Source organism: Falco naumanni, chromosome 13, assembly GCF_017639655.2.
Source record: "Falco naumanni isolate bFalNau1 chromosome 13, bFalNau1.pat, whole genome shotgun sequence".
In the NCBI taxonomy this organism is placed as follows: Eukaryota; Metazoa; Chordata; class Aves; order Falconiformes; family Falconidae; genus Falco; species Falco naumanni.
In genome coordinates, this window is record NC_054066.1 from 446,282 (window position 1) to 467,439 (window position 21,158).

General features: G+C 49.6%; 1 protein-coding gene across 1 annotated transcript; it reads right to left on the reverse strand.

The window, feature by feature from the left end:
• Window positions 1-9,648: 9,648 nt before the first annotated feature.
• Window positions 9,649-20,172, reverse strand: LPAR2 (lysophosphatidic acid receptor 2). Its single transcript, XM_040613902.1, has 3 exons — window positions 19,810-20,172; window positions 14,886-15,628; window positions 9,649-11,124 (listed from the first exon to the last, which is right to left on the reverse strand). Exons 1-3 carry the CDS (start codon window positions 19,848-19,850, stop codon window positions 10,823-10,825), a joined length of 1,086 nt encoding a protein of 361 aa, XP_040469836.1. The 5' UTR covers window positions 19,851-20,172; the 3' UTR covers window positions 9,649-10,822.
• Window positions 20,173-21,158: the final 986 nt, after the last annotated feature.

Here is a 21,158-nt window from a genome sequence, read left to right on the forward strand (position 1 = left end):
CCCGCCGCCTCCCGGAGTCCCGCCGGCTCCGCTGACCGCTGGAGGCGGCCATCGGCCATTTCAGGCGGCTCTGCGCTCATGAGCTTCGGGGGTCCCGCTAACTGACCTCTCATTTGTCAGAGCAGAAAACAGAACATCTCCGCATGCTACCACGCGTGTATGTGCCGTGCAAGGAGCCCGGTCGTCGCCCAGCCACCATCGTCTCCTGATGTCAGGCCAAGCATCACACAAGCACGGCTCCCATCTCCGCTTTTCACGCTCAAAGAGAGCAAAATTATTCAGATCAATGCTAATGGCACTTCATTAGTCAGGAACACAACCGAAGGAACAATCAGACTACACGTTGCTTCTGTGTTGCTAATCCTGTTCATGTTTCTTAGTAACCCAAGGAAACTGTCACTTCTAAACCGATCTGTTCTGCCCAGTTATTGCTGAACTAGTGATCTTCTGCAACACCAACACCACGGGTATCCACCGGCACCATAAGCGCCTTCTTCCATCAGCAGGCGGCACAGGCTCCAGCCTGGGCTCAGGTCGTGTTCACTCATCGCTTTGTCACCTCCAAAAGGCTCTTGCTGCCACCACACGTGGCTCCGAGCGTGCAGAGGCTTCAACAGCAAAGCTACTGCGCATCTCACAGGTTTGCAGATGAATTAAGGCTTGTGGGAGCAAAGCAGTGCAGAACAAGTTATTTTTTAGAGAGGATCACCCAGACAGCTTTATAAGTTTGGGTATCTTCCTAAGCTGCTACTTGGAAGTTATAGCACTCTAGCCAGACCTAGGGTTGCCTGAAAACAGAAGTTAGAAAACCTCACGGTTAAAGCGTATTTAAATGTGTCTGCACAAGCATGCAGCTGAGTGCATCCGTCACCGTTCTTCACCTCTTTCAGCATTTTGCAGCCCAGCAGCATAACGTGGTTACAGCGTTCCACATCCTCTTACAGCTGCATTGCAAGTAGAAGCATCTTCTGCTCTCCTGATTGCTGCTAACCCAGCACCTGGATCTCCACCACATAGGCAAGGGTCATTTACCGTTCGGTGTTGCAGTTTTACTGCTGTTTAAAGTAACAATATCAGTTCTGCGAATACGAAACACTGCATTCATCCTCCAAAGCAGGCACGTGATGTTCATCATCTGCTTCAGAACACAAAATCCAGGTTTGATCCCTCTCTCGGATGCCCGGTGGCCAGGTCTCAGTGTCAGCTGGGCACATCAGCTTCTCCGGCTGCTCAGCAAAATCTTTGTAAAGAAAACATTCCCTCCTAGACATCATGATGAATGAGGAAAGTGCTGCAAACCGACACGGAGCTTCCCCTCTGGGGATGTTCCCAGCGGAGCGAGTGTAGCGTACCAGCAATCGCCCGGCTGAAGTAGCTGTGCTCTGACAAAGTTAAAATACTTTTTCTGTTCCTCTGCAGCAAACACATCGAGGTTCTTACAAAAGAAGTTTACTAAAAGCGGCAATTACGGTAGCGTGCAGGGTCTTCACGACTCTGGAAGGCAGCAGGGCCCCCTGGGGGTCCCGCTGAAGCCCAGCTGAAGGCCCCCCTCCAAGTACAAAGCAGGGAAACCTCCTTCTCCTCCTGGTGTCCTGTTATTCTCTCCCCCATAACACCACACACCTCTTAAAACCACTGACATTTTCAGGCACCACTACAACCATGACCAATGCAGAGCCATGGGTAGAAGTCTTAGCATAATGCTGTTCCTCAGGGGGTCATAGTTGCATTTAGGGGGGAAAACAAACAAACAAACAAACAAAAATTTGTTACATTAAAAAATGTCCAAGAAACCACTGGTATCAGTGAACACAAACATCTAAGTACCGCGTTCCCAGAACTCTGCTTGCCTCCATCAAGATCTTGAAATCTTGTTTCCAGGCAGAGCATTACCGTTCTCTTACTATTGGTGCATTTATTGATTGAACTGACTAAAGCTTTAAATCAGAGGGGAAAACAATAACCACAGTAAGACTCTCAATCGACCTGATCTTGGTATATTTACGATGGGTTTTTTTTAATCACTGGGCAGCGTTTGGACCAGAAGCAGCATCTTCCTGTTTTTATTTTTTTATGTATTTATGTGTGTGGATGTATTTGCACGTGCAGTGTCTATTAGAGAGACCCGTTTCTGGTTGTTGGGAAGCTTCAGTGCTAAAGCAACCCTGGCTTTACCATCCCTGGATGTGGTTCTATAGGGACAACGCCCGCGTAGCCAAGCAGCACTTTTGCTCATGCTAATACTTTCCACCGCTACTACCACATCAGGGGATTGGCAGCAAGCTGCAGCTTATTTGTTAAAATTTCCAAATATGAGTAATTCGGATGGAGCTCTAACATTTCTGTGCAACGAAAACCAAGACCGGTGCTGAGTGTATGTTTTGCCTTTGTTATTTCAAGTAAGAAATCTTAGCTAATGCTCCTGTGGAACAACACAGAAAGCATCCTAAGCAAGCGACAGCTCGTTTAGAAAGGCCCCAGAGCAGGAGCAGGGTGGGGACGAAGAGACAGAGCAAGGCAAGGAAGAAAATGACAGTGACAGAGAAAACAGATAAACCCTGCAAGTCCCGGGGTTGTGACTTGGCTCAGAACCACCAACCCGTCCTCCTTTGTTATCTTAGCTCCCCAGTAAGTGATAGTGACAGTGACATTTATCCTGCGGCTTTCGATAGATTCTAGCATGTCACTTTTTAGCGGGGAAGTTCTGCAGCATCCAGCAATCTTCCATGTATTCCAACATCCCACCGCAGACCTGGGACCTGGATTTAGGCACACACCTGGCTTTAGGAGCTAGAAGTCCCCACTCAGGAAGATAGCGACCCCCACTTTGTGACTTCGAGTGCACACAAATGCGCTGCTTTTTTTTTTTTTTTTTTTTTTTTTTTTTCAGGCTTTATTTTCAGCAGGTTCTTGCATAAAATGCCAGGGCCAAATCCAATTGAGTAACACCCTTTAAGACCCCAAGGGGTCAGGTTTTCACAGCGAGGGAACTAATTTTCCCATGTCACAGGGCTGAATGTTTATGACCCTGTTGCAGCTCTGGGAACGCTGACTGATGAGATACAGAGCAAGCACTACTGAAGAAATGCTGCATTTCTCAGAGTTTTGCTAAAATGATTAATAAACCATCTTTTCTCCTTCACAGGCTGACTATAGGGGGAAAGGGAGCTGGATTAAAAGATGACAAGAAATTAAATTGTCTTGCAAAAGTTCTTGCTGATGCAGCCAAGGGAACAGGGAGAGCTGTCTCCAGCTCTCTGATAAATCGCCCTGTGCATTTCGATTGGAAATGGACTGGGGTATAATTAGCAAGTGAATTCTCTCCTGTCAGCACAAAAAAAAAAAAAAAAAAAAAAAAAAAAAAAAAAGGGAGGGGGCGAGGGGGAATGGTTCATTTTAAAACTACAGCCAGGACTTCAGATGCCAACTGACAAGTTATAAACTGAGCCTGAAGCCCACAGAGCATCAAGGCGCAGGGTGAAACACCCCCGCTGTAGCCTACACCTTATCTCTAGGCATTTCCACAGCCAGAGCTACAGCTCAAGTAAGTGTCTGCGTTGCGATGATGGGATTAGATGAGCCGCTAGACCTGTGATCACCGCTTTTGCGAGGGGAGGCAGCAGCACACAATCGATGAGCTCCTCCTGGAGAAGGAAAACCAGCAGGCTCCCCAGCAAGAAGCTTGTACCCTCCAGCTGTATTTCACGATTCATCTGGGCCAGCAGATTTCTTCCTTATTGCTTCTGCCCACGAGATGCTTAAATTACATGTACGTGTGAAGATACCTGCACGCTCTTCATATGGGCAGAAACACCCGCCTGTCTCTTGCACCTGTGACAATTGCTTGCTGTCGGCATCCTGGAAGTCGGAACATAGGAACTTGGTTTCACAGATCAGCCTGAGGCTTTGCCCAGCCCCAAAACCAGCGGTGAGATGGTGGAAAACAGGCTCCACCACCACTACCACCACCCAACTCCTAGAGTCACATACTGGTGGCAGCGTGGGTGGCACAGCCCCTCCATGCAGAGCGCTGGAATGTTGCTGGTGGGAGGCTGTGCATCCCCCTTCTCAGGGGAGAAGGGGGCACGAAGCATCAGGCAGAGAAGAAAACACGGTGCAAGAACAGCCTGGCTGACGTTGCTTCCCAGCAGAGGAAGGCTCCAGCGTGCTGCACAACAGCTACCCACACCCCTGCCGAGGTTTTTCTGCCAGTAAGGGGACTCGTGAGTGTATGATGCTCCTTGGAAGTAGCTCACCATTTCAAAACCCCACTTGTAGAGCGCTCTGCGGGCTCAGGAGAGCTGTGCCCCATCACATCATCCCGTTCCTGGCTTGTGGTTATTTGTGCACAAGTCCTGTGGCTTCAGCCTCAAGTTGCTCGCACATCCCTTGGCTACTGCCGCAGCCGCCTGGGGAACATCAAGTGCTGCTAGCAGCAGATGAAAGTGACTGCAAAGTCCATGCCCTGGGCAACACAGCGGTGATACAGGTCACCATCAGTACCCCCAGGATACCCGCTTGTGCTCAGCTGGGACGCTTCGGCTTTGACCTTCATATTTGTGAAGTCCCTCCTGGACTTGCCACAATCTGTCAAGGGTTTCCAAATGCTGATGGGTTCCACTTTGATTTCAGCTGTGAGCTAAATTGCTTCTTACAGCCAGATTAAGGAAATAGTGCAGTGAGTCCAGAGGAGGCCATGAAGATGATTAGAGGGTGGAAGCACCTCTCCTGTGAGGCTGGGCTGCGAGAGTTGGGGGCATTTGGTCTGGAGAAGGCTCTGGAAAGATCTTACAGCAGCCTTCCAGTACCTAAATGGTGCTCACAGAAAAGCTGGAGAGGGGCTTCGTACGAAGTGTGTAGCGACAGGACAAGGGGGAACGGCTTGAAACGGGAAGAGGGAAAATTTAGGCTGGATATGAGGAAGAAATTCCTCGCCGTGAGGGTGGCGAGGCGCTGGCACAGGCTGCCCAGAGCAGCTGCGGATGCCCCATCCCTGGGAAAGGATTCCCATTCCCTGGGAATGTTCAAGGCCAGGCTGGACGGGGCTTGGAGCAACCTGGTCTGGCAGAAGGTGTTCCTGCCCGTGGCAGAGGGTTGGAACAAGATAGTTAACGTCCCTTCCAACCCAAACCGTTCTGTCATGATTCTCTGAAAACTGGTCAAACGCTGAAAGCTGCATTACACTTGCAACAGCCCGTACCAAAAACTATCAAGACACAAGGATGCATCTTTGACTACTTGTAATAGAAAAAATGCGATCTCTCGGATAGCCAGAGAGAAAATAAGAGCAAGCACTGCTTCAGCGAAGGTCCCTAAGGCATGGAGGCAGCAGGGAGAACAGGAAAGCAGCAATGCCAAAAGCATTTCTATTTCTCTGTCATCGCACAGCACAGCAGCCTCGGTATCTCCAGGTCCCACTACTCTACCGTGCTGCGTTACTCTTACCCAGACAGAAGTGGGTGGCAAGTGCTGGAAATCAGAGGTGGGTAGCACCAAATAAATAATTTTGTGAGAAATGACATCCCAGAGCAAAATCCAATGGGCAAGCTCCTCTTACTTCCTGGCTGGTGGCACTGAAATCTAGATTAACCCATGACTATGAAACTTAGGAGGAAAAATACTCTCTTGCTACCTTTGGTTGGTCTTCCCACGTAGTGCTTGGGACATCATTTTGGACAAGATGGGGACACTTTGCAGCATTAGAGACATTACAAGCACATTCAAAAAGTCTTTCTGAGAAATCCTGGGCACATTATTTTTTTTTTCCAGTTTGCATTCCTTGCTTTCAGTGAGCAGGGAAAAACCTGGAGAGCAAGACCGGTTCTACCATGAAAAGGGTCAATGCAACTCAGCCAAACACTCCTTTCCAAGCACAAATCAGTGAAATGCTCTCCGTCACCATCACGGAAGAGGCCGAGGGGAGATTTACCAGGAAATAGGTGTGAAGAACTAAAGAAAAGTTTTATTTTACCTGCTGGAAAATGCAGGCAGGTCAGAGCCCCTCCTGACCTCATCCTTCTGGTGCCCGCTGTATTCTCTGTGACAGGCACAGCGTAAGGACAAAACCTGGCCAAGACCACCAGCTGGAAGCAGCATCTTCCAGAAACCCTGCTTGAAGCTGGACTCCAGGATGTTACCAGCTCTCACAAGAGACGAGACACAGGTTCTTCTTCCTTTTGCTCACAGAAGTTCCACTTCGATAGCGCGTGGGAGCACAGACTTGTGAAACCCAACTGCTGCTGCTGAACGTTGCGCTTTTTATAGCGAAGCTTTTCACAGAAATACCACAGGATGTAATTATTCCACCACCAGTGTGACCCTTCTTAAATTATCTTGGCTACACACGTGCCAATCCACTGCAGAGATACCAGGCTTCACTGCACGACTGCACTAACGCATGTCCTAAGCCAGGAACTCACCCCACGAGAGCTTCGAGGTGCTCTGCCTTCTGCAGGGGGAGGCAATGCAAACGTGGTGGGCTCCAAAATTATCTGCCACTGGCATGCAGACCAGGGGCCCCAGGTGTCACACCAGGCATCCTCACACATTAAAAATAAACTCTCAGCCCCGATATTCCAGCATTGCCCAAGACACAGGAAAGCACAACTGACTCCAATAAGCTTAATTTTTGCGGTGGCTATGCTTACAGCGTCGCAGAAATTTTGATTTTCATTTTCCACAGCTCAGTAGGTCAGAGAGATGAAGAACTGAAGTTTAAAAACAAAGAAAAACCCACCATCACCAGCTTCCCTCTGTGAACCTCACTTTCCCCTTTATTCTGTCTTTCCCCTTTCCACAGGTTGGGTTTTTTTGTTGTTGGATTTTTTTTTCTTTAAGAAAATAAACCTTCGGACTCCATCGGTCCCCACAGTATTAGTCTCCAGTGCTACCCTCCCCCCAAAAAAACCCACACCAAAATCCATATTACTTTTGGCAGCAGCTTGCTTAAGGAATTCCAACCAGTCAGCAAGGCACGACCTCTCATTCCTGGAACCATACAGCCTATCTTTGATCAAGTTGTGTGTTCTCACTTGTCCTGCATTTGATCCCTTAAAAATAGTTCCTAGGTGTCTCTTCCTTCCTCCCACCTCACACAGTAAGTCTAGAACAATCTCACAAGCCTAAAAAAAAAAAAAAAAAAAAATAATATCCCCTCCCCCCCAATTTCAGCACAATTTCCTCTTAAAAAAAAATAAAAAATGTTGAAACCGGTAATGAACCTTCAAAGGCAGTTTCATACTGTGATTTTAAGGAAAAGCAGGGGGTCTTTGCAAACTGAAGGGAGGGATGTTGCCACATTTAAACTAGACACACCACAGGTTATGCATGATGAATTAAAACGCAAGCTATCCCACAAACCTGGCAGCATCCAGCTCTGGATACAGTGATAAAGTTATATTTAAAATCTCCTAAACAGAACCGTGTAATCAGGTACCACCTCACCCTTTTCTGTAGCATCTTGTTTAGGACACAAAACTGCAAGTGCAACATGGGTCCTGCCTCCACGTAGTTCAACACAGCTTTGCGTTTCCAAATAAAACTAGGACGTAAAGTCACAGGGGATACCGAAGAGCCTAACCCCCTCTTTTTTTGTGATGCATGTTCTATAAATCCCATTTATGTCTCCCCATCTTCTGTGCTGGGAGGGCTGTTAAAATCCCCCTCCTATCTCTTCTGCCTCATCGATTCACCAGTTCTTTTCAAATCTCACGGAAAACAGCACTTTCCAGGCTAGCTTCTAATTTCCTGCTCTCTCATCTATTACAGCCAGCTGGAAACAACTAGAAATCCGCAGGTCCCAAGTCACTCAGGAAGAAAAATCTCGCTGAAGAATTCCAGGCAAGCCGCCTCCATTCCTGATGGGTGCCAGGCATCACTCAGACAAGCTCCACTAAAGGTTTGGGACTTTCTTTCTCCTCCTCACACTAATTAATTTCTATTTACCTTTGGGAAACCATGGATGAAACTGCATTTGTACGTTCAGGTCCCATCATTCAACAGAATCCGTTTTTATACAGGAGTATTGATGTGTTCCAGGTAGTCAGGATATTCTGCCTAGTACCAACTGGGTCACATCCCTGCTATACAGAGGGGTACCTACTGGTCACATCCCTGATACACAGATGGAAAAATCAAGGTTGTGTATGACCGTTCTTTCATATTTATACCACTTTGACAGGCTAAATTTAAATAAGTCATCTAAAACAGGGGTGGGGGAGGAAACCCCTCGGAGGCAATCCTCTCTACATGGTGGTCATAAAGCATCACGAGCCTGTTGTCAATGACTTCAATTCTACCTGTGTGGCGGGTACTTACACAAAAGCTCTTGTCAGAGTGGGATGGCATCGCTGGAAGGCGGCTCGACAAGCAGCCAGCAGAAGGCTGAGGTCAGCCGAGTTACCAGATCCCTCGGGGAAGAACGTGTGCAGCTTATTAAAGGCCCAACTGGGCAGAAAAGCCAACTGCAGCTCTTTTAGGAGCCAAGTGTCATCTCACCCACTACAAAGATTCATTCACACCCAGATGCAGTCAATTCCTTACAGCCACCCCAATTAAATCCGACTGGTACTGGTCCCACCCCTAGGCAACACGAACTTTCTTATTTCCTCCTTCCCTCTTTGTTAATAAAAGCAAACGCACACCAGGCTCTGCTTTAATTGTAATCTCAGCTTTGCCTGAAGTAGGGCTCGCGTGCCTCCTGCTTTGGGGATGCTCAGGAAAGCAGAAAGCAGCGACCTAAGTTTGTTCTGCCCCAGCTCCACCACTCCCAGTAACAGCTCTCCAGGTGTTCACCAATTTCAGCCTTCCTCCAGCTCCTGCTAATTCGCCCCCTGCTTCCACCGCAGTGTGTGCCTGTAACAGTGTTTTCCAGGGAATACTCTCTAGTATTCTAGCAACTAGTCATCTTCTTTGGCAATAAAAAAATAAAGCGAAGCCTCCTCTTAGCCCTACCACCTGGTAGGCCTTACATGCACAACCTTTCCCCACACCAGCCAAGCCTGTTTGTGAGCAGTGGACCAAGGCTGTCGTCTTGCCCCCAGCTCTGGCTGAAAATTACTTCCTCCAGCTCTTGCTGGTCTTTCTGGAGGCTCTAACCCCTCCAGACACACACACTCCTGCCAGATGCTCTCAGAGGCAGCCTGCCTAGAAGGCAGACCAGTAGCAGGGCCACCACACAGCAAGTCATGAGGGATGCGAGCGTGAAGGGCAGCATCCCTCCCCTCCCAGCACCGCAACACACAACTGGAGGCTGTTACTTTTCCCAGGGCTTCGGGAGATGGGAAAAATGCCAAGTCCTCTCTTCTAAAACCCAGGACAAAACATTTATTCCAAAAGTCTCTGGGACACAGAGATGGGAACCATATTCCAAGACTGTTTGAGTCAATCCAGGGGACTGTCACCTTAACGGTCACTTCCTACGTTTTGCAAGAAAAAGTCCATACACACACATTTGAGTAACAATGCCTCCCGTACGTTGTCTTCTCTGCAAAGCCAGCTGAGGTGATCAGGCAGGATCAGAACCGGGCTGTTGTATAAAAAAAAAAAAAAAAGAAAAAGCACCCTGAAATTATAAATTTAGACCATAATTCCAAAAACCTGCCTTATGTTAGCCTCTCTGCTCTGAGAGAAGCCCATGGAAAACTAAACTCTGGATTTTCGGACTGTCACAGGCACTTTCACACTGTTAAAAGTTTAACAGCTTGAAGGTGAAGGAAACCTGGAGTATTTATGGTTCCTCAGCTGTGAATATTCTTCTGCCAGCAGAGCCTCTGCCCTCCAGCCATGGCCTTGCAATCAGGAGCGACAGTTTACATCCCATATCAGATGCAGCCAACGGACTTACCCACAAAACTAAATCCTACGTCCGCTAATATTAATTAGCGCCACTAATTTCTTAGGGTGCTTTGCCAAGAGAAAGGCGACATACGGACAGACTGTTAACACGTTATTTGAGCAGTTGAGTATTAAGGTACAAACTGCACATTAAAACCTAAGGCAAAATACTGATTGCCTTGGAATCTAACCTAAACCTGTCCCAAAGGGTTTTCAGCGAGTAGAAAGATGGTTTAATGGGAACATGACTCACTCCACATTTATGAATAGGCAATGAACTTGTGAATACCACATGGTATCACTTAGCAGAACACAAACACAACTGCAACTGGTTACAGCACCGCTCTCCATTTTAGGAAAGAATTAGGTGCTTCTCAGACATCCTCCAAAACCCCGGAATACTTTGAAATTCAGTCACACACACTTAGGAAAGCAGGAATCTGCTTCTCAGGAAGCAATTCCAAACAGATTCCTCTCAGAAGAGGATTTAAGAAGAATACGATTTCTGAAGTGGGTGGAACACAACCTGGATAAGGCTCTCTGGGGAAACACTAAAGCTCTGTTTAGGAAACAACGCGTAAAGCTGAAGAGCTTTGGCTCTTTGGAGCACGCTGCCACTGGAATGATTCTTTCTGAAGGCGGTAATACTGAAGTACCAAGAAAATACTTTGCTTGTTGAGAGATCACACAAGATTCCCGTTGCACAGAGCTTGCTTCCAGATGCTGCTAAATTAAATCAACTTTGCATTAGAAACAGCAGTCTTTAATAAGAATACTACTCAAAGTATGTTTGTCCTAAACAACGCGCCATCCAGCGGTTCCTTAAAAGCATCTTGTCCTTTATCGATGACAAGTATTTTATAGAAATATTTATGCTTGAGCATGTAAAAAGTCTCCGCTGCTTTAGAAGCAGGTCACTCTTCACCTCTGCTCTTCTGCTCGGAAAGCAGCCGCCATTCAGCACCGCGCTCGTCTTGCTGACTGAGCACTAAATAGAGGAATCCACAGTAAAGTGCCCGTTCTGAGAAAGTGTTCTGCGGTCCGTGGTGTTCAACTTCACCGCCGTGGGGGTGTATTTGGAATTCCTGTAACAGACAAAGCAGAGGATCCTCCGGAAGGTGCTACGCATCTCGTTGTCCCTGTAAGAGTAGACTATCGCGTTTATCAACGAGTTGATCTCTGCCAGCAAAAGGACATATTTCTCCACCGCTAGAACGTTGCAGCTCTTGCAGCCCAAGCCATCCAGGAGGAGCACAACTTGCCCTGGAGTCCAGCAGATAACAAAAGCACCTGGGGAGAGAAGAACCCCCATTAGAGAAAAAACACGTTCCTGGCCATGCCCCGTCACTCACCACAAAGATGCTCAGCGGAATCACTGGTGGTTTATCTTGTGAAAAAAGTTAAAGGCGGAGGAAAAAAGCCCACTAGTAGTTTCACCCTATAGTTTTGCTTTGGAAGAAGACCAAGGATTCAACCAGCAAATATTAAAAATGGAGGCACTGGGTTGTCCTCCCCTTCCCCCCGCCCCCATTCACTCAGAAGAACTTTTCCCTCCAAGCACTTTCACTCCCCTCCCCTCGCCCCCACCACGCCATTTACAGAGTGAAGACAAAGCGGTCACATTTCCTATTTACGTGCCACTCCCTCCAAGAAGGGGAACAGGCTATAAAATTAGGGAAGAGCCAGAGTAAAGCATTACAAAAGTTAAATGAAATAATCACCGTTCATACAGTTTCTGGGGGTTTAACAGGGTGAGTTTGGAAGTGTCCTGGCCAACACACAACTGTTGAAGTCCCCCTTCGAGCAGAAAATAGCCACGCAACAGGCTGGCCAGTGCCAGGACAGAGCTGGCCAGACTCCACCACCAATTCAGTCGGGCAAGGCTACGCTCTTGCCACCACCTGCAAAGCTCTTTGGCAAAAAGGCTAATTGCTGTTTCGCATGACGGAGTGGGAGGTGCCCGCAGCTCCTAAAACCCTTCTTACAGTCGTGATTTTAAGGCTGACGTAAATGGAGCACTCGCCCATCAGTGCTCCTGGAGTTCGTACATAAGGTTGTATCTTCAAGCGCACGAACTGCACCCTGCTGCGTCTTCTGGGAAAGGGTGGTCAAGGCGACAACTTGCTGGGAACCTCGCCACTACACCCTTTACTGAAAAACATCAGGAAAAGGACAAGATCCAGAGGAGCTGCACCAAAACCAAGAGGCTGAATTTAGAGCTGTCGTTGAGTGAAATGCCCCACCAGTGAACACAGGGACACCTGGGAGGGATTCTCCTGGGTTTCTGGTGAACACAGGGACACCTGGGAGGGATCTCCTGGGTTTCCAGGGGTGTTCCCCCACTGATTTCAGGCCACTGCATTGTGTAACCCTTTTAATTTAAGTAAATCATGCTCCCAGGTGGTCAGCACAGCAGCCACCGCATCTGGGCCAAGCAGCTCTCCCCCGCACTTGCGGACATGACTTCACTCCGTTTAAATTTAGCAAATACACAAAACAGATTCCTGGTTGTCATGAAGGGAGGTCCAATACTTCTATCTTGAGTGAGCCTGCAGGCAAGGGACCTCCTTGTTTAGTGAGGCACCTTATTTTTTTAGCCAGGTTTTCAACACCTACAAGGCAAGCCAGGTTCTCTGGAGACCAGCTCCCAGCAGCACAAAGTAAAGCCAGAGGAATATTCAAGATGAGATGGGGGAAAACCAAAAGGAGGTACCCAAGAAGTTCTCGGCCTTTGCCTGCAAATCCAGCCAAATTCCCTGCTCCTTAATGGAAGCACAAGTATTCAGAAAGAAACCTGAACTCTTAATAATCTAACACAGCACGGTCACCAACGACTCAGCCCTGTGGTTTGGTCATCATCACATCTTGTATCACTCAACTGGTCTGTGGGAAAACCTCCTCCTGGTTTCCAGATGTACCTTGGCCTTATTACTGGTTTCCAAGTCAGCTCCTAGACCTGTTCTTAACGCCCAACACCTGCAGGATTATCAGCCACAACTACACAACGACCTTGCCTTGTGATGGAGTGGCCCACAGAAAGCTTCTACCACGCCCTCGCCTTCCTCACACGCTCACCAGCAGCTACACCCTCTGATGCATAAGGCGCAAAGTATTCCTCTGTGCAGAGTCCAAGTTTGCAGAAGGCTGGGGAACGAGGGTGGAGAAGGAATTACACCAGGGCTTTCATGGGGAGGGGAAAAAAAACCCGCTGCAGTCTCAACTTTACGCTGAATCTGAAAGGAAAGGCAGTTTTCTGCCCGGGTTGAGCAATTCCCTCCCTCACTCCCCTTGGTGCAAGGGACCCATGCGGAACGACGGCTGCTTCTCTCCAACGCTGCCCTGCAGAGGAAGGGGAGAAGCCCCACAGGTTACAGAAGTCCTCCTGAGTCTTCCTCAGCTTTCCACATCGGGTTCCTCCCCACTGTCCATCCTCAGATGCCAATCCCAATTCCCCGCAAAGCCACAGCAGCTCTTCTGAGCCTCCTCTCACCCAAGTTTTTAACTCGCCCAAGGCAGAAGACAAAGCAGGCAGGCCAGGTCAGGAGGGGGGACATCGAGAAGCAAGGCATCTCCCAAATCGAGCCGAGGCACCAGGCTTGAATCCCATTTTCCTTCTTGCCCAGCATCCCCATCCTGCCCACCCTCTCCCAGCTGATGCTGTGAAGTCCCATAAAGTCAATCAGCCCTGCTGACACCTTGGGGTGACCCCACTGGTACTGTTCAGGAAGGGGGCAACAAAACAACTCCTCTCCACTCCACGGGCTGTGCAAAACATACAAAGTAAATCATTCTTCAGCCCCCCTGACCCTCTGTGCAGCATCTGATCAGCTCCAAGGCACCAACAAACTCCCAGCTGCACACAAGAGATGGAGAGATTGTGAGGCAGGGAAGGCGACGTCACAGGAAAGGCAGGAATAGGCAGAAAACTCTGGTTTCGATGCTCACAAGTTACAACAGGACCCGGCAAGCCGGCGTGCCCCTGAGCAGGGACACACCAAGCAGCCTGACAGCCCCCCACCCCCACACCACTCCCCTCCCCTGCTGAGCCCCACTGCCAGCAGGAGTTTGCAAGGGAGTAGTCTTTGTCTGCAGCTCCGAGGTTTCCCTGACGGAGCAAATTCTGTGCTTATCAGGAAAGATTTGCAAGCAAGGGGTTGTGACCGTGAGCCCAGAGTCAAGCTGGGTTGCGGGAGATTTGAGTACGTTGATTTATTGCGCTTTATAGAAAGGTTGTTAGACCATTAAAGCACGAAGCAAAAGCAGATGAAAGAAATCACGGAGCGGCGAGGCTGTCGGAAGCACAGTGCCTGCGCCACCTCCGCCATTAGAGGCACAGCACTGGGCAGAATCCAAATATATCCAAATCAAGTGAAATATCCTGGAAAGTCGGAGCCTCAGCGCCAACCACTTCCAGTTACTGATCGGCCTCTATTTGCACTACAGACTGCAGATGCAGACAGATGACGGGGCTGTTAGCGCTTTGCCGGAGATCCTATGCTGATGGAGAGCAGCTTGAACGATGAGCTGAGGGCTCCCAAGGATGTATTTACCCGAGCAGATTCAGACCCAGCACTGAGCTGCTCAAAAAACCAAAGCCTGAGCAGAGTTCAGTGCCTGGTTCCAGTAAGCAGTAAGGAATTTGAACACAACTCCCTCATTCTTCCCCCATCACCTCATAATATTTGTCCCAAGCCCCTTGCAGCCCTTTGATAAAGGATGCGCCAAGCGCTGCCTCTTGATGGAGGCCTGATTATAGCTGCTAATTCCACGCTACACTTCTAGGGAGGGAGCACGAGAGCCGCTCCTGTCCCCGAAGCCACTGCACTTCAGGCAGTTGGATATAACCTTCCTGCAGAGTCCTGAAGCTCTCGAGTTCCTCGGCAGCCAAACCAAACCACACCACCAGCAGCAGCTTTGGAGACCAGGGAAGCAGAGCATCACTTCCCAACGCTGTCCCGAGCACATTCACACAAACCCCCAACCCACCCACTCCCAACCCAGGACGGGGGACCAAAGCATTACTTAGATCGGCCAGAGCAAGGTGGACTTACTTAGGATAATAGTGACTGTCTTGACAAGGCTGATCATGGTCTCCTTGTAGCGGGGGTGGAAGCTAGTGTGCTTAGACATCCGTGTCATCTTCCTTTTGACGTAGATGAAGATGTGCGTGTACACGACCACCATGATCAGGAAGATGACCAGGTTGGAGATGGCCCAGAAGGTCAGGTAGCTCCTGCTGTAGAGCGGTGCCATGCTGGAGCACTTCTCCAGAGCACAGAGGCAGTGCCAGCCGTAGGACGGGATGAGCCCCAGGAGCAGGGCCGTGACCCAAATACAGAAGATGAGGATCATCACGCGCTGGTTGGACATTTTGCTGTGTAACTGCATAGTGAACACAGTCTGGTGCCTTTCCACAGCAATTGCCAGCAGGTTCACCACAGAGGCTGTCAAACTGGTGTCCAGCAAGCTCTGACGGATGAACCAGGTCTTCAGGGAGAGCTCTGCTGTCCGGGGCCCCGTGTGGAACATGAGAAACATGTAGGCGATGCCAGCAAAGAGGTCGGCCGCTGCCAGGTTCCCCAGCAGGTAGTAGATGGGGTAGTGGAAGCGCCGGTTGATGATGATGGCAGTGATGACCAGCAGGTTGGTCAGGAGCACAATGACACTCACCGTCAGGCCCAGGGCAACCACCAGCACATCCTTAGTCCTCCAGTACGTGGTCAGCTCTTTGCGGCTGTTGTTGTAGAAGAACCCCACGGTCTCATTGTAAAAACAGTGCTTCATCGCTGCTGTCCTAAAGAGGGGTGACAGTATTATTAGCTTGTTGTCCCCGTGTGTGTGTCCCCCCCCTACACACACAACTGTTGCCAGCCAGGGAGATACTGAGCAGCATTACAATAATGCCTCTGACACAGATGGAGGTGGAGAGGAGCTCAGCCCCATGAGCAACAGGAAACCACTTTTGTACTCAACAGAGACCTACACACATCTCACGGGCCAAGTCCTTAGCGATCAGTCCTCAAAGCCGTGCCGAGGATGCAGCAAAACCTTGAACATCCATGGGAGGAGTTAAGGTTTGCCAGATCTGATAAGATATTCTCCCTGCCGGGCCCACGCAGCTTCGTGGGGACAACAGACAAAACTACTGATGTCGTCCCAGATGTCCTGCTTCAGAAACATAAAAACAAAGCCACAGCAAAGAAGGTTTATCGGTCAATCACTAAACAACGTGCTGGTGAAGCCTATGAGCCTCTGCAGCTGCTGCAGTCCCCAGGACTGCTGCTTCTGCTTCAGTGAGCGCACGCACCTCATCTTCCCTGGGTAGTTTCATTGCTTAAAGGCCACAACACACAAGCTGCTTCTGAACGCTGCCCTATGCACAGCAATCCTTCCAAAGCAGGGCAGTACTTCCCAAACTTTGCCAAGAGGCACAAAGCACATAGAGCAGGGCAGAAACAAACCCCCTCAGCCCAGGAAAATAAACAGCAGCAAGAAGGCAGCACGTTCAACCATGGGGCTGGATCTCTGGAAGGGCTGGATCATCTGGAACCCCTGCAGTGCTTCGATGAGAGAACAGCGTGTGGGTCAGCACCCAGAGCATCACCCGGTAAGGCGCCTGTGCAACGAGGGAAGCAACTCCCCTCTTCCCTTTCCAGGAATGGAACAAGACTCCAGTTCCAATTTCAAATTCCACAAAAAAACCAAAATTCCAGTTCAAAACTCATTGAACTCGCTGGAAGAAATCGATAGGAAAAGACATTTAAACCTCCAGAAGGGCTGTTCACATTGCTTTGACACGCTGGGCATTGCTGAGAGCAAGACCAGACAAGCCACTCGCCTGGATCACATCATTAATTTTCAGAGCCTGTATCCCTTTAGTAATCGAACTTCCTATCCTGTTGACAGCCAAACATGAAGCAGCAGGTCAAGGTGAAGGATATTTCACCTTACAGAGTCAGAATACAAACCTGGTAATTGAATGGGTGTCAACTGTGTTACTTGCCCATAAAAAAAAAAAAAAAAAAAAAAAAAAAGACATGAAAAAAACGCAACACAAACGCAAGGAATAAGAAGCAGTCCAGTCACTACGCCCCACAGCAGATGCAGCAGATGTTCGTGTTCCTTTACTAACCAAGAGCTTGGAAATCTCAGCTCAGGGCTGGCTGCGGTCCCCGCTGGGATGGGCAAACCCAGCCTGGAGCCTCGTTTCTTGCAGCACTTTGAGGTGCCGAAAAATGACACAGTTTTTCCCTACCCTGGTGTGTTCTGCACATGAAGTCACCGGTTCTCCCTGTCCCCTCGCGAGCAAACCCATCATCCTGACTTATGTGCAGAACATAAGAAGAGTGCCGTCCTCTTCAGGCAGGGAGAAAACCCAACGTGCCTGAGTTACAATTAATTTTAATTACCCCCGAAACCAACACGCAGCTCAGGGGGGCTCATTAGTTCCATGTTCTTCCACTCTCTAGGCAGAAAAGCTTTCCGGGACCGCGTTGTTTTCCAGGATGCTTCAAGCAGGAGCACCCAGCGTAGCAGCAAGGCTGCTGTTAGGAAGCCAGGCCAGCTTATTATGGGCTGCACCGCACCCACCTCTGCCCGCACACATGCAGAGTTGTGCAAACAAGGGGGCTGAGCCAGGAAAGCCTATCATACCTGCAGCTGAACTTTTGATCTCCGCTGCTTAATGAGCTCTGTTAGCAGTTTGCTTTGGCATATGGCTGTGTCTACCACGAGGCAAGAAAGCTGCACAACCGAACTCACTCTAAAATCTGCTGAATAGGGAAATGTTATTTTTTACAAACATTATTGGGGAAAAAAAAAAAAAAGAAAAAAAAAGGAAAAACAAGGCAGAGGAGGAATCAACCTGCCCCAGAGGATAGAGGTTACTACTAGCCCTAGTAACAAGTACATCTTCCATCTCTTTCCAGGTCACAGGGTGTTTGGAGATTGAGCTGTTCAGGAGTCATGTGGTCCACACGCAGCGCAGGGGACGAAAGCAACCAAGTGGGTTCTGCAGAGATACCACGTGGCAACGCAGCAGGTAACCGGGGATTTTGGGCTTGAACAGGGAAAAGCAATGGAAGAAGGAAGGAAGGAAAGCCTAGGAACAGGACAGGACGAATACAACAGCTGCGAGTCACAGGCAGGTGGATGACCACCTTGGTAGGGTGCCTCTGGGGAGGCCCCAGAGCAAAGGCTAGGCCATTCTTCTGCAAGTTTTGGAACCATTTTTGAAAGCTTTAATCCCAAATCAAAAAGGCAAGCATTGCTGAAGTTCGGTCAGTCTTAAACTTCACCCGTTTAAGATGGCATGCGGATGCCCAGGGAAGAAAGGGAGGAAGGAAAGAAGTTCAGGTGGTACCAGGGTTCAGAGACCACCACGTGAACAAGCACCTTTCAACTGCCATTTAACCCCCTTCACATGTTCGCTGCAGAGTAGCATAAGTGTCATCCCCACCCCCACAAATTATAAAAGTTTAACTGATACGATGGAGATCATCATGGAACAGACTCGTGCTGTACAAAGACAGCTCACGCTCTGCTTTTATTTTCCAGGAACATTCAAATACTCCAGTGAAATAACATGCTGATGGATCTTATTCCCAGTAATTTTCGAGCTGACACCAAGACAAATTTAATCCAGCTAAGTCTAGCTTTAAAATTGCCACTAAGTTACAGAGACCACTCTTATTTTGTTGCAAATATTAACAGATTCCACAGCTATGACAGCCCTCATAAGCTTCCTCCCGGCAAACTGTGAACTTTTTTAAAGCATGATACAAGTACTGGTTCAGTGGTACGTTTACTGGGGGAGGGGATGAGAGCTGTGTAAACCCACAAAGGAACTGTGTTCTGCATGTGCAACACTCAAATCTGGAGGAACAACCCTGCAGCATTAATAGCAATGACAACATCTGCCACGCTTCTTTGGGCAGGACCCACTTAGAGCTGCAGGGAAAAGTTGGAGGGTTGCAAATCCCTCCGGAAGGTGCGTGGGTTGCAAACCAAAGGTGTGCGATCCCATCAGCGGGGTGGGGTCCAGGGGGACCAGACAGGTTCGTGCTTGTGGCTGGCTCTAGGAGCTCGTGTGCCACTTCACCGTCGCCCTGCCATCCGAAAACTGCCCTTGGAGCTTGGCAGCAAAGGCAGACAGTGCCACAGAGCAAAACTGAACGGGCAGCGCCCAAGAGGAACACCCTGCCCACAGCAGCCAGAAAGTCAGGCCGGTGCCATGATGCACAAAGGAGCTGGAGGAATCTATTGTTCAGTGTCCGAGCAACCCCCTTCCACTCCTCAGCAGGAGCTTACAAGATTTTCTTCCTTGCCAGCCGTGTTTACTCGGTCAAACCAGATTCCAGTTACTTGCTGCAACAGTTCTGCAGCCCCTTTCCTTGAGCAATACGCAAACACAGCCTCTCCTCTCATCACGCTACCTCAAACTCTGCTCAAGGCTCTCCCCCTTAAAACCCGGCACAGCTTTTGAACTTTGGGAGGAACCACCAGGCAAAACGAGCGCCTAACAGGTTTTTTTCTCCTTGCCATCCCTCTTGCATACGCCATCTCCCTTCTTAATCAGTTAATTGCCGCCCAAGGTTCACGCTAAGTTGTTTCACGCAGCAAGTAAAGGTGCAAGTGTCCTCCCTTCCCTGTCGCCTCTTGCCTGCCAAAGTGGAAAATGCTAGTCAGCTCCTGGAGCTCGGGGAAGACATCCAACACTTGCTCACAAGCCGACGGCCAGCCGGTGTACAAGGGCAGAGGGATGAATGGCTGAATTTATGCTCCCACTAATCACCAACACAATCAGCGTTGATCAAGGCAGCACAATGGATCTAGAAGGGCTCACAGGGACTCAAATCCCAGCTGTTTCACCCCTGTGTCCCCTGCATGCAGATTTACACGGCCAAAAATTCCAACCACTGCTATATTTAAGCCATAAACACTACAAGCTTTTACTCCAAAGAAGAACGTTCTTACCTGAAAGCACAACCACTGCATCCAAACCTGACATTTAGCATTGGTCTCCCCACCACAGGAAACCAGGGCAGCTATCCAGCAAGGAGATCCCCATCTCTGGAGGGCAGAAGTGCTTTCCAAGCAAGTGAAAAAAAAAAAAAAAAACCAAAAACAAACCCAAGTGCCTTACAGGAAAGTTTCAGACAAGCTTTACAGCCCCAGAGTCCATCACGCACTGTTCCGCTCCGAAACACTGGCTCCTGGGAGGCAAGTTTGCAAGAGCTGGATGAGCCCGTCCCTCCTTGGGTCCTCCCCTAGGCGGGTCCTTCCAGGAGACCCAGGAGCTGTAACCCGAGTCCTCGCCGCCTTCATGGAGGCCAAAGCCACTTGCCAAGCACCTCCGGGTCTGGCTGGAACGGGTTAGACCCGATCTGCCAGCATCACCCCTGTGGACCAGCTCCTGCTGGCAGGAGCTCCAGCGAGGTGCTGGGTGGGGAAACGGGTGGTACCCCTTGGTCGCCCCCTGGCAAGGGCTCGCTCCTGCTCGCCCACTGCCCCAGAGCCTTTGCCCCACTATGGGAGGCGAGTGAATCCCCCGGATGACCCGGTGGGATCCTGCGATGGAGGGGCTGTCACCCCGTGGTACCAGAAACCCGCTCTCCGAGCCTGCGACGATGGCACCCACGTCCCAGGTGGGCTGTCAGGTCAGGAGCTCCCCCCCCCCCCGCCTCCATCCACTGCAGCTGCCACACTTGCCCAGTGCATGGCAAGAAACCTTGACACGGGGAAGAAGCAGGGAGAGGGCAACGCTGTGAGACACGAGGGAAACTGAGGCACAGACCAGAGAGGATATTCCTGCTATAACTTGGTAAAACGCATCTGCTGGAATAAGAGCTCCCGTGTCAGTCCTGACACAGCTGAGATTATTTTACCTGCTGAGTACCGTCCAAATGCCAACAGCACACTTGGTGCTAACAGGCCACCACTGTATAAATTATGAAGGAAAAAAAAAACACCTGAACCGCCGAGTTTGCAACATCCATTCACTTTGATTTACACCCGCTGCTCTCGCCAAGGCCCCAGCAATTTCCATTCCACTCCGATTCCTACTCTCCCGCCCTCCTCCTACCATCATCTGTTTCCCAAGGAACAATGTTATCACTGCAACCCTAATCAGCTGCCAGTCAGATACAGCAGAGCTTGGCCGGGCCCGGCAGTGTTATGTAAAACAGGCAGGAGATTTACAGGGAGAGCACAGCACAAAGGGGGTCGAGATAGGGCCAGAGGTCCAAGGACACATTAACAGAGCAGGACAGGAGATAAACAGAAGCATGGCAAGAGCAACACTGGCCGAAGGGGATGAATAGGAC

Excerpts from the sequence above, each read along its gene's own strand:
- LPAR2 (XM_040613902.1), bottom strand. The coding sequence starts at position 19,850 with ATGCTAAATGTCAGGTTTGGATGCAGTGGTTGTGCTTTCAG. Across the intron at positions 15,629-19,809 it reads TGCAGTGGTTGTGCTTTCAG|GACAGCAGCGATGAAGCACT; the intron begins GTAAGAACGTTC and ends ACCCCTCTTTAG. Across the intron at positions 11,125-14,885 it reads GACAGTCACTATTATCCTAA|GTGCTTTTGTTATCTGCTGG; the intron begins GTAAGTCCACCT and ends TTCTCTCCCCAG.